Raw genomic sequence first — 13,323 nt, 5'->3', positions numbered from 1 at the left:
TGTACTCCAGCCTGGGTGACAGAGTGAGACTTAGTCTAAAAAAAAAAAAAACCAAACAAACAAAAACCAGGTACTATAGCCTACACATATTCCCCCAATTCAGAAAGGGGTATTTACATGCAAAAAAAAAAAAGCCAGGTAAAATATGTTTCTAGTCTTATTGTTTTAAAGAAGGCATATAAATTAGGAAGTCCTTCAGCCACTAAAATTCTGTGTATTCTTCTTATTACATTATCTAAAAACATCATTTAAATAGCATTCTTACCCAATGAGGTGTATAAAGAATGTCTTGAAAAAAATAAATACCTCTGGCTGATATCAGGATCTCCTCAGGAATGTTTCTGGGATTTCAGTTTTAGATCCTGTTTTACAGTATTTACTACTGTACATCTTGCCCTCTCACTTGAAGGACATTCTTACCTTCCTATTGGCACTGAGGTTTGCAGCAGGGATCTGAAGGGTCACTTGGTAATCAGTGAGTTTGGTCATTTCCTCAGCCAGGAAGTTTGCTTCCCTCACCAAGGTGTTAGCTTTAACCAGCTGCTCTCGCAGTTTTGCCAGGCTTTGTCGGAAGAGTTCGTCCCTGCAGTGTCACAGAAAAGGGAATGAGAAAATCTAAAAGAAAACTGCAATCCCGTTTCTAAGTGAGCATCTTATTAGAAAATGGTAGAAAACTCCTCTCGGGCAGTATTTTTCAAATTATTTTACCAGACTACCTCTCATCCTTCCTGCCTGCCCATAGATGGGCTATCTGTTGAGAACTACTGATGGGGAGCAAATTGTTGAGCGACTTAACTGAAAACCACATTTTAAATTATTTAACATGTGAAAATGATCAGATTGTGATATGAGGATGCAAAAAACCAGTACAGGAATCTTCAGGAAAAACAAACGACGATTATGACTTGTGTGTGCTGAGGGAGGGTGGTGGGGCAGGGAGGGGCTGGCAGATGAGAGAAACCTGGAGTTAGAAGAACAAAGTATTTTTCATGACTTCTGCAGTTGGCAAAAGTCATGCCGTGGTAAGGTAGTTCTGCCGTAGCAGGAATTCTTTTTTTCAACTCTCTGCACAACATTACTTGCTGATAAAAAGTTTCTCTAATATCCCAAATTGGTCAAAACCCTCTTATATGTTCTCTCAGCCCCATGCCTTTAGCATTCATAGCATTTGCCATAGTTAGAACTTTTCATTTTTACTAGTGTAATTATTTAATACCTGTCTCCTACTAGGCTGTTAAGTGCCCCGGGGCAGGGACCATGTCTTTTTTTGGTTGCACTATACTAGCTCCTGGCCAAGTGCATGACCCATTGTAGGATATTCAAAAAAGGCCCACTGAATAAAGAAAAGAGTGCTTCTGGATTTCACATTTGAATCTGGGTTCAAAAGTCACTCCATCTAGCAATTGCTCTGTGCCATATATAACTTCTCTTTTCCACCATTTATATACCGGAGGAAACTCTTTTTTTTTTTTTTTTTTTTTTTTTTTGAGACGGAGTCTCGCTCTGTCGCCCGGGCTGGAGTGCAGTGGCCGGATCTCAGCTCACTGCAAGCTCCGCCTCCCGGGTTTACGCCATTCTCCTGCCTCAGCCTCCCGAGTAGCTGGGACTACAGGCGCCCGCCACCTCACCCGGCTAGTTTTTTGTATTTTTTAGTAGAGACGGGGTTTCACCATGTTAGCCAGGATGGTCTCGATCTTCTGACCTCGTGATCCGCCCGTCTCGGCCTCCCAAAGCGCTGGGATTACAGGCTTGAGCCACCGCGCCCGGCCGGAAACTCTTATATCATAGAAAAATAATGAGCTCAAAGCATCTAAATCTCTACTCCTCACTCGTCACCTTAGAAATGACAGAGGATACATGCTGCGAGGATGCTAATGTAAAGCAAACAGTTTCTTAAAACCATATTACCAGCTGGGGGCAGTGGCTCACGGCTATAATCCCAATACTTTGGGAAGCCGAGGTGGGAGGATCACTTGAGGCCAGGAGTTCAAGCCCAGTCTGGGCAACATAGCAAGACCTCATCTCTATTAAAAAAAAAAAAAAACAAAGAAAAATGGTGATACCATTTTTCTGGTCACCCACGCTTAGATTTGTTCAGTCAGCTCAGTCTCTTCTCTTTTCTACAACGTCCGAAAAATAAGCCTATTGACTCTTCCTTTGAAGCATCTCCTAAGTCTCTCTGTGTTTTACCACATCCCTGTCTCAGGGCCCTTACACCTTCCCAATAATCTCACGGCACCCAGGCTCTTCTTGCTCCATTGCAAGGCAGTCCTTATCAAGCCCTACTTTCCCCAGGCCATTCCTCGGCTCAAGGCCTTGCAGGGCTCCTCTTCTCCCATAAAATAAATCCCAAACTCTGAGTCTGTAGCCTCCCACAACCCCTATCTGTTACTTTTGAATTTAATTTTCCCTGCTCTTTCACTAACTCACCTTCTACACCAGTGGTCCCCAACCTTTTTGGCACCAGGGACTAGTTTCATGGAACACAACTTTTCCATGGACCGAGGTTGGGGAAAGGGAGAGTTTTGGGATGACTCAAGTGCATTATATTTATTGTACACTTTATTTCTACTATTATATTGTAATAGATAATGAAATAATTATACAGCTCACCATAATGTAGAATCAGTGGGAGCCCCAAGTTTGTTTTCCTGTAACTAGACAGTTCTATCTGGGGGTCATGGTAGACAGTGAGAGATCATCAGGCTTAAGACTCTTATAAGGAACATGCAACCTAGATCTCTTGCATGTACAGTTCATAATAGGGTTTGTGTTTCTATGAGAATCTGATGCCACTGCTGATCTGACAGGAGGTGGAGCTCAGGCAGTACTGCAAGTGATGGGGAGCAGCTGTAGACACAGATGAAGCTTTGCTTGCTGGCCCACTATTCACCTCCTGTTGTGCAGCCTGGCTCCTAACAGGCCACGGACCTGTACCAGTTTGTGGTCCGGGGACTGGAGACCCCTGTTCTAGACTACACAAAACAGTTATTTTGCAGTCTCCCGAATACATCTTATTCTCTTCCATTGCTTTTCATCTGTTCATGCCAATCTGCCCATCCAAAATGTCCTCTACTTTCTCTCTGGTCAAACTCTACCTCTCAAATGCGCTTGAAATCCTTCCTTCTCCCTGAAAATCTCTGTAGAAGACTCAGCTTCACTGAGGTCTCATCTTCCACTGAACAAGTAACAAGCTTGCTGTGCAGTCTGCCCACTTGGCGATTACATGCTTGCTTGTCATTTCAATATATTCACACAATCAATGCATACAATATTTACTAAATACCTACCAAGTGACCACATCATTCTAGGCACTAGGGATACTTCAAAGGATTCCCTGTCGCTTGCAACTCATTTTCCAGGGTAGGAGATAGAAAACAAACAAATAACTATTACTACATAATCCTAATGTTTCCTATTGTTGAATGAAACTGTTCTTTAATTTACTATTACGATTTAATGTTTCCACAAGTTTATATCTTGTTTCATACTACATTCTAAGTGTACAAAAAGAATAAATGACATCTGCGGCTTTCTTTGTAATTCTCACCAAAATTAAATATACTTGATTCTAAACCCATCAATATTAATGTAGGTAAGAGTCCTTCATTATTTCACAACCCATCAACATTTACTTAGGTAAGAGTTCTAGCTTCTTATATAATCACATACAATTAATGACATCTTAATTTTATCCAGTGAAACCTGACAAAAATCAATAATGCAACTATTCTTATGTCTTTGAATGACATTCCCAAAATAGATCTTTATCCTCTTTTTTTTTCTTCCTTCCTTCCTTCTTTCTCTCCCTCCCTTTTCCTTTCTTTCCTTCTCTCTCTCTCTCTTTTTCTTGGAGATAGGGTCTCCCTATGTTGCCCAGGCTGGAGTGCAGTGGCTATTCAGAGGCGTGATCACAGTGCACTACAGCTTCAAACTCCTGGGCTCAAGTGATCCTGCTGCCTCAGCCTCTGGAGTAGCTGAGACTATAGGCTTGGGCCACTGTACCCGGCCTCTACACTTTTCTTTTCTTTTTCTTTTTTTTTGAATTTAAGCCCCAAAGAAAAGCAATCTGGAATTAAGGGAAATGAAAAAAATATTTTAAACTATTTAACTGAAAAACACGACGACACTTTTATACTATCAGATACTTTTGTTTTTATCTTTTATATTGTTTAGTAAACAGAAAGGATATCAATGGGTACAATTATACCAGTTACCCTTAAACAGCTAGCTGTTGCTTGGCGTAAAGCCACTAGCTCATAGTAAATGTGTAAAAGGTAGCTCTTCAGAAAAAGGACCATCTGATAACCTTTTTCTGTTTCTTCCAGGCACAATAAAGTATAACAAGTAATGTAATACCTGGTGCCGTGGCTCATGCCTATAATCCCAGCACTTTGGGAGGCTGAGGCGGGTGGATCACCTGAGGTCAGGGGTTCGAGACCAGCCTGGCCAACTTGGTGAAACCCTGTCTCTACCAAAAATACAAAATTAGCCAGGTGTGGTGGTGAACACCTGTAATCCCAGCTACTCAGGAGGCTGAGGCAGGAGAATAGCTTGAACCTGGGAGGCGGAGGTTGTACTGAGCAGAGATCATGCCATTGCACTCAAGCCTGGGTGACAAGAGCGAAACTCCATCTCAGAAAAAAGAGTAACATAAATATGATAAATCTTCCTATTTCAGTACACAGACAGATGAGTGGGTAGCTCCTGGGGAAAATATAATTGACTCCCTTCTCTTTATTTAACATTAACAAGTGCATGACTGCTGCAAGCCTTTCACTGCAGGGCAGGGTTCCCTTTTCTCCTCTTGGGAGTCACCTTCCCCGGGTGTGGCCTGTGTTCTGTAGCTCATTGCTAGTGAGAGATGCAGTGTGTGTGTGTGAGTTACAGGAAGAGCTCTTGAGTCAGACTGCCACGGCTCTGATCCCATCGCCCAACTTACCAGCAAACTGACCATCTGGGTAAATCATTTAACCTCTCAGCCTCAGTTTCCTTATGTGTAAAGGCAGTAGCAGTTGTGAGGATTAGAGGTTAGAGGAATACAGGAACAGCAATTAGTACCTGGCACATGGTATAAAATGGTCTATAGATATAAGGTGTTGCTGTGTTGCTTTTTATTTTTGGAGACACAGTCTTGCTTTGTCACCCAGGCTAGAGTGCAGTGGTGCGATCTCAGATCACTGCAACCTCCGCCTCCTGGATTCAAGCAATTCTTCTGCCTCAACCTCCCGAGTAGCTGGGATTATAGGCGCCTGCCACTACATCCAGCTAATTTTTGTATTTTTAGTAGAGACAGGGTTTCACCATCTTGGCCAGGCTGGTCTTGAACTCCTGATGTCATGATCCACCCGCCTCAGCCTCCCAAACTGCTGGGATCACAGGCGTGAGCCACTGTGCCTGGCCAGGTGCTGCTTTTATTACTACTATTAGTTATCATCATAACACAGGTGTTATTAGGAGACTGCAGACAGACCTGGGTTCAAACTCTGGTTTTTTCACTTACTAGATGGTTGATTAAGGCAGGATATTTAAACTGACTGCCTGACCTCTAAGACAGGGATAATAGTTCCTGTGGCATACTGCTGCTGGGATGTTAATAAAATGCCTGGACTACGGCAAGAACACAACAGAAGTCTTCAATAACCTATTGTCCTTATTATGGCAGTCATGATTATTATTATTACCATTTCCTCTACTGTAGCGTCCAGCCCTACTGGGGTCTGTGGATTTTTCTCCTCATGTGTGGAGATGAGAGATCGTAGAAATAAAGACACAAGACAAAGAGACAGAAGAAAAGACAGCTGGGCCCGGGGGGCCACTACCACCTAGACACAGAGACCGGTAGAGGCCCCGAATGCCTGGCTGTGCTGTTACTTATTGGATTTGGATACAAGACAAGGGGGCAGGGTAAGGAGTGTGAGCCATCTCCAATGATAGGCAAGTTCACGCAAGTCATATGTCCACTGGACGGGGGTCCTTCCCTGTTTGGAGGCCGAGGCAGAGAGAGAGAGAGGACAGGTTACGCCATTATTTCTTCTATGTATTTCAAATACTTTTAGTACTTTCACTAATTGTGTTACTACTATCTAGAAGGCAGAGCAGGTGTACAGGGTGGAACATGAAAGTAGACCAGGAGCGTGACCACTGAAGCACAGCATCACAGGGAGACGGTTAGGCCTCCGGATGGCTGCGGGCGGGTCTGACTGATGTCAGGCCTTCTACAAGAGGTGGTGGAGCAGAGTCTTCTCTAACTCTCCTGGGGAAAGGGAGACTCCTTTTCCCGGTCTGCTAAGTAACGAGTGCCTTCCCCAGGCACTGACACTACCGCTAGACCAAGGCCCGCTAGGTAACGGGCGCCTTCCCAGGCACTGGCATTACTGCTAGACCAGGGAGCCCTCTAGTGGCCCTGTCCGGGCATAACAGAGGGCTCACGCTCTTGTCTTCTGGTCACTTCTCACCTTGTCCCTGCAGCTCCTATCTCTGTATGGCCTCGTTTTTCCTAGGTTACAATTGTAGAACAAAGATTATTATAATATCGGAATAAAGAGTAATGCTACAAACTAATGATTAATGACACATATATAATCATATCTATAATCTATTTCTAGTGTAACTATACTTATTCAATATATTTTATTACACTGGAACAGCTTGTGCCCTCAGTCTCTTGCCTTGGCACCTGGGTGACTTGCCGCCCACACTCCACAACTCTCTCCTTTGAGAGTTCTGATATAAATATTTTAAAGTCATAAATCTTTTATTTTTAGTCAGGTTCTTTTTTGTTTTTGTTTTTGAGACAAAGTCTCACTCTTGTCATCCAGGCTGGAGTGCAATGGTGTAATCTTGGCTCACTGTAACCTTCCCTTCCTGGGTTCAAGTGATTCTCCTGCCTCAGCCTCCCGAGTAGCTGGGATTACAGGCGCCTGCCAGCATGCCCAGCTAATTTTTATATTTTTAGTAGAGACAGGGTTTCACCATGTTGGCCAGGTTGGTCTTGAACTCCTGACCTCAGGCGATCCACCCGCCGTGGCCTCCCAAAGTGTTGGGATTACGGGCGTGAGCCACCGCGCCCAGCCTGAGTCAGGTCAGGTTCTTTCTCTGTCACCCAGGCTGGAGTGTGGTGGCACGATCGCAGCTCACTGAAGCCTTGATCTCTGGGGCTCAAGTGACCCTCCTACCTCAGCCTCCCAAGGAGCTGGGATTATAGGCACGAGCCACCATGCCTGGCTAATTTTTTATTTTTTTGTAGAGACAAGGTCTCGCTATGTTGTCCAGGCTGGTCTTAAACTCCTGGGCTCAAGCAATTCTCCCAGTGACCTTACAGGCATGCACCACCACACCTGGCTAATTTTTATTTTTTGTAGAGACAAGGTTTCACTATGTTGCCTAGGCTGGTTTCAAACTCCTGGGCTCAAGTGATCCTCCTGCCTCAGCCTCCCCAAAGTGCTAGGATTACAGGTGTGAGCCATTGCACCCAGCCATAAATCTTAAACTTTCACATTTAGTAGATTAATCAGCACTGAAGTTGTATTTAAATAGATTCAAAAGCATAGGAAATAAGAAAAAAATGCTTTTGTGTTAAAGAAATTATTCAAACTTTCTAAATTTCAATACATACCTGTATAACCCTTGCAACCTGGCACCATTTTTACTGAAGGGTAAAGGGTTGTGAGGGTAGGAGGGGTCTTTAACAGCTAACATTATAGTAAACATACTTAGGGTGGGCAATATTTGTGAAAGGAAAAGCTAATAGGCAATAAGTCAGATGTGGGATTAAGAGTTCTCTCATTGCTAGGTTTGTCCCTGACATGTCTCACAAACCCCTCCCTCAAAGCCCACGGCCTTGGGGCCTTGACTCTGGGCTGCCTGCATTGCAGTTCTTACCTCTCTTCTGCCCACTGGGTCACCTTCTGCTGTGCTGTCTGGCTGCTGTAGGCCAGGCGGTCAGGGCCGCTGCTCTGTGGCTGCCTGTCGGGGGAGAGCTGCTGGCGGAGTTGCTCCAGTTCCCGCTCATACATGAGCCGCTGCTCCTCCAGGGCACTTCTCTTTTCTTCTAGGTATTGTTTCTCCAGGACCTGAACCACGTTTTGAACTGGGTCTAGTGAGCCAAGAGACAAGGCAAGGTGTCTTAGTGGCGGCTAAAACAAGCATTCATCCCAAGCACTGCAGCCCATGGGGGCTTCCTCTAGCAAGGAGCCTAGCCAGTTAATACACTTTATGTGAGAGGCCTGAGGGGCCACATCAGGGAAATCCTCTCAAATTCTTTGTTACTGACATTGCAGATAAATGCCTTTATGTGCATACATTCTCCACATCCTCTATGTTACTTTCTTCAATTTGATGAGCTCATCCTAACGTTTAGATAAATCATTAATCTACTACCAAGAGATGGAGGACGAGAGGGGAATGTGATCTTATCCACTGGGAAGAAAAACTTCATGAAATCTAGGACCACTCCAAACACAGAAGCACATAAGATTTGATCTTTCTTTATGGTAATTCATTTCTATGTCCATTTAATATCAGTTTTGGTATATGACAAAGATTTATGACGTTCACCACAAATCTTATTACTCTTGAATTTCTCTAAGGTGGGAGGAAACTTACAGATCACAGCATATGTTTGGAAATATTGGTTAAGGATATGGTCTGGCAATTTCTCAGACTAGTATCTAAAAGGACAATTCACTTGCAAAAATAATAAAAACCTGTTTCTAACATCTCACGTGTACAGATACAGAGCTCACCACCATGCACGTGGGTGAATAGGTATAGATGTACTAACAGACCCTGCTCCAATGAGCTACCCTGATGGCTGTGGTGTAGGTAAATCCTAATGGGCTGGGCAGGACATCGACTTGGTAATGACCAGTGAGCTGGATACTGTGGAGAAAGACCAAGGCTCTGGTCACATGCACAAGAGGAGAAAGTTACCAACATCGCTAAGTGAGGACAGTGTAGGGAAGGAGAATGTTAGACAATCTCAATAGTAGAACAAGAAAATCATCACCACAGTTAATATTTCCCAGAACTATATTAGACTGAGAAATGCATTCTCAGACCAGCCTGGGACATGATTTCCTCCTTGTACATTCACACATTTGCCTGCTATTCAGTGCCATTTATGCTGTATCCCCACACACTGGCACTCGGTTTAATTTCCAGAAAAGAAGCTGAAAATTAAAGTGACTCAGGAGGAATTTTTATATCACCTGATTGCTATTGACTGATTTTTCCAAGATACCCTATCAACTTGTAAAATACACATGTAAATTGTACTAATTTTCTATATTAGTAGCAAGAGAAAAAGATAACACGTTAGCTTCAAAAAATAAAGTTAAATAATTCAAAACAAAAATAACCAATTTTTTAAAAATCACAAGAAAAGCTCAGTATAGGTGAGTTGTTTTAATACAAATGACAACCACAATGGCAACAATAACCCTACTAGCTCCTGGCTACATCTCAGGTAGAGGCTCTATCTGCATTGCATGCATCACCTCATGAAAGCTTTGCAACAAGCCTAAGTGTGGATACATCCTGATTTTAAAAATAAGGAAACTGGGGCTCATAAAGGCTAAATAGCTGATTTACATCACGTAGCTACAAAGTGACAGGGTCAGGTATTGAACTCAGGTAACTAATTGGCTGGGGTAGGACATTCACTTGGTAATAAACTGATGATGTATTCTTACCTCCAATGTTTTGCTTACAATTAGTATTTTGCAAAGGAGTGATACTTTTTAAAAAGATAGTTTTATTGATATAAAATTCTAAAATTCAGCATTTTTTTCAAAGCAAAATAGTTTTCTTTGCAGAGTCCTGAAATGAGTCCCTAAAATATATCACTTAAAAAGCTGATGGAAAACAAACCGGGGGACGGGCGTGTTGGCTCACGCCTGTAATCCCAGCACTTCGAGAGGCTGCGGTGGCCGATCACTTGAGGTCAGGAGTTCAAGATTTGCCTGGCCAACATGGTGAAACCCTGTCTCTACTAAAAACTAGCTGGGCATGGTGGCATGTGCCTATAGTCCCAGCTACTTGGGAGGCTGAGGCAGGAGAATTGCTTGAACCCAGAGGTGGAGGTTGCAGTGAGCTGAGATCGTGCCATTGCACTCCAGCCTGGGCGACAGAGTGAGACTCCATCCCCCACCCAAAAAAATAAAAAATTAAAAATAAATAAATAAATATAATAAAAAATAAATAAACTGGGTGAAAAAAACCCAAACCAAAAAGCAAAAAATCTTATGCAAAGGTAGATCCTGGGTGGGTAAAACATTATCTATATAATAATAACCTATGTATTCCTAAGCATCAGAACTTCTGACAAAGTCCTATAACTTCTAAAAAAAATATGAGAAATATGGTAAAATTTTTTGAGGGCATCTGAAGACATTTTAAATGTAAGCTCTAGAGAAGAAAAATTCTCTCAGAATTAAAAAATATATATACACATATTTCTCAAACAGTATATAGGCTCTGGGCTTAAAAAAGAAAGGACAGGGTGCTATAGTACTTGCTGTCCATTTATATTTAGATAGAGCCCAACTGTCCTAACAGCGTTTATAAATCTTTTTCAGAGAAACTGGAAAACACACCATTTTATAAAATTGCATTATAGGGTTTTTGCTACGAGATTCTGAATAAGATACATAATCCACATTTCCATTGTTAGTCAGTAGTGCAGAAACACACATGATCCCAAATGACTGAGGCAGAGGGGATCTCACCCCAAGGTTCCATGCTGACACAGGCCACGTGAGTGAGGCTGTTGAAAACTGCACCAGCAGCTGTCATGACACAGCACTACCACTACTCACCAGGCGTGACGAGTGGCCACAGATCGAAGTGCAAATACAGAAGAGAGAGCAACTCAACGCGTTCTTCCTCTGAGACTCCCACAGTAGAGTCTTGCAAGCCCCGTTCCCGGAACTCCCAGATCTGCCCTCATCACACACAGCTATGGTGGAGGTCTAGGGGCTGGGTTTTTGTTTCGCCTCTGATCCCTAACATTAGTCTGGAAACACCTTTCTCATGGACATGTTTGATGACATTTTCTTTTCAAATCAATTAACCAGTTTCAAGTCTTTACTCCTACAAGCAGCATATTTTAAAACAGACCATCCAGATGAGCAAGTCGATCTGACCCTATGTTGTGGCTCAGGACAGAAGCCAAAGATTATTTGGCCCTTTCTCAAAATACCAACCAAATATTGAGAGATGGTCCACAGGTTATTTTTCCTATCACTTTCCTTCTCTTGAACAAACTGTTTTAAATACTGAGCCAGGTGCCCAAAGCCAAGATCTCAAAGAGGTAAGTATTTTAGGAAAAAAGAAAGGACCACATTTAGTTTGGGCATAGCACTTTCTCGTCCTCATTAGTTTTGTCTTTACTTAGTAGGTAACTATGCAATGAGCTCAAACCGACCCATCATTCCAAGGATGGAAAGGAGTAAACGGCAGTGGTAGTGGTGCCAGTAGCGGGGTATTTATATGAGAAACAGAATTAGAATTAATCCACAAACAAAATGTCTAAAAAACTGAACTGAGGGGAAATAGATCTTTGGAGAAAAAAAGAACTATCTGATTCCAGATGGAACAAACTGGCACTATGTATGACCCTTTGTCAGCCCCTTAATTGTTCTTTTTTTTTTTAAATGTTTTATAGAGATGAAGTCTCACTATGTTGCCCAGGCTGGTCTCAAACTCCTGGCCTCAAGCAATCCTCCCATGTTGGCTTCCCAAAGTGCTGGGATTACAGGAGACAGCCATTGCGCTTGGCAAAGTTGCTCTTTCTTTAGAGCTGCCATTGACATTGAAAAAAGAGATGATTCTTATTTTGTCTGATTCCAATTTCAAACCCTTGTGAAGAAGGCATTATTGTCCACAAATACTAGGTTTCTTTTTATTTTTAATTCAAATGAATTGGGTTTTAGATAAGTATTTACTCTAGAAACTAAAAAATACATTATTCTTACCTATTACTGGGATGTCGGTGAATATATATCTGCAAGTACTACTGACCTGAATTGCTTTGCTGTCAACAGCAATAAAGCCATCAATAACAGCAGTAATAACACCAATAATACTTTTCAGTGCTGTTGCAAGCATAGAGAAGAACAGCTGCTGTTAAAGTTGAACCAAAATCTGGGAGGCAAATGGAGTTGGGACATGGTGTGTGTGTATCTATGTGTTGGGGTGGGGGTATTCATAATTGAAAAGGAACATTCCTCAATGAAGAATACAGGGCACCTTCATCAGCCAGAAAACTCCAGCTTCTTCCCAATCATGTTAGTTAGATTTTTGCCAAAGCATGGAGCATGAGCATCAATCAACAGCACTGCTAAAAACCAGCCAAGCTCCCTCATGCCAATGCCAATCAGTTAAAAACCTTTATCCCAGTGTTTGTGGAGGACCTTCGTCTGAAACCACATGAGAGGGAAGAGGATCTTCAAATAAGACCACCAAGGGGATGACCACCAGGCAGACAGGCTTATTATCGGGAAGCCACCTAGCAGTAGAGGAGAATCACAGTGAACACCGTCCAGCCACCAGCATGGCAGCACTTGCATCAGAGACTGTGTGTATGCCCCAAAGGGAAGCTCCACTGGAACTGGGTAAAGGATGGGGTAAGGGGAAACATGACTTTCTTTTTTTTTTTTTTTTGAGATGAAGTCTTGCTCTGTCACCCAGGCTGAAGTGCAATGGCGCAATCTCACCTCTAACTGCAGCCTCCACCTCCCAGGTTCAAGTGATGCTCCTGTCTCAGCCTCCTGAATAGCTGAGACTGCAGGCACACATCACCACGCCTGGCTAAATTTTTGTATTTTTAAGACAGACTGGGATTCACCATGTTGGCTAGGCTGGTCTCGAACTCCTGACCTCAAGTGATCCATCCACCTCAGCCTCCCAAAGTGCTAAGATTATAAGTGTGAGCCACTGTGCCTGGCCATAAATATAACTTCTACATGGACAAAATCAACACTGGAGAGCAAGGCCTGATGTGGGATACAAAAGAATAACTCACGTTACCACTGTGCACCAGGCCACTGATGACTCTAATTGGTTTGGCTGAGAGGATCAGAGGAATTAACAAATGCTTACTAAATACTCACTGGTTATTGAAGGAGTTAATTTATATATAAGAAGGTAGTAATTGATTAAAATAAGAAATCTATGATCTGGGATGGCTAAATGGTGAAACCAATACCACCCGTAAACTCTGCAGTTAGCGACTAGAGATGTCTAGATTCTGTAAAGTTAGCTGAAGCCATGAGCTCTCTCCAATGCGAGTTCTTCCACCTGGAGTTTAGAGTCTACATC

General features: G+C 42.8%; 1 protein-coding gene across 7 annotated transcripts in view; it reads right to left on the bottom strand.

The window, feature by feature from the left end:
* Positions 1-13,323, bottom strand: part of KIF13A (kinesin family member 13A) — a 234,687-nt gene that overhangs the window by 53,120 nt on the left and 168,244 nt on the right. For all 7 annotated transcript variants that reach the window (XM_010352723.2, XM_010352715.2, XM_010352719.2 and 4 more), the window contains exons 17-18: positions 7,885-8,098; positions 421-583 (exon numbers count right to left, since the gene is read on the bottom strand). In XM_010352723.2, the coding sequence (XP_010351025.1) occupies positions 421-583; positions 7,885-8,098 (377 nt within the window). The remainder of the gene's footprint in view (positions 1-420; positions 584-7,884; positions 8,099-13,323) is intronic.

This window comes from Rhinopithecus roxellana, chromosome 4 (assembly GCF_007565055.1).
Source record: "Rhinopithecus roxellana isolate Shanxi Qingling chromosome 4, ASM756505v1, whole genome shotgun sequence".
Classification (NCBI taxonomy): Eukaryota; Metazoa; Chordata; class Mammalia; order Primates; family Cercopithecidae; genus Rhinopithecus; species Rhinopithecus roxellana.
This window is presented reverse-complemented; position numbering and strand designations above follow the sequence as displayed.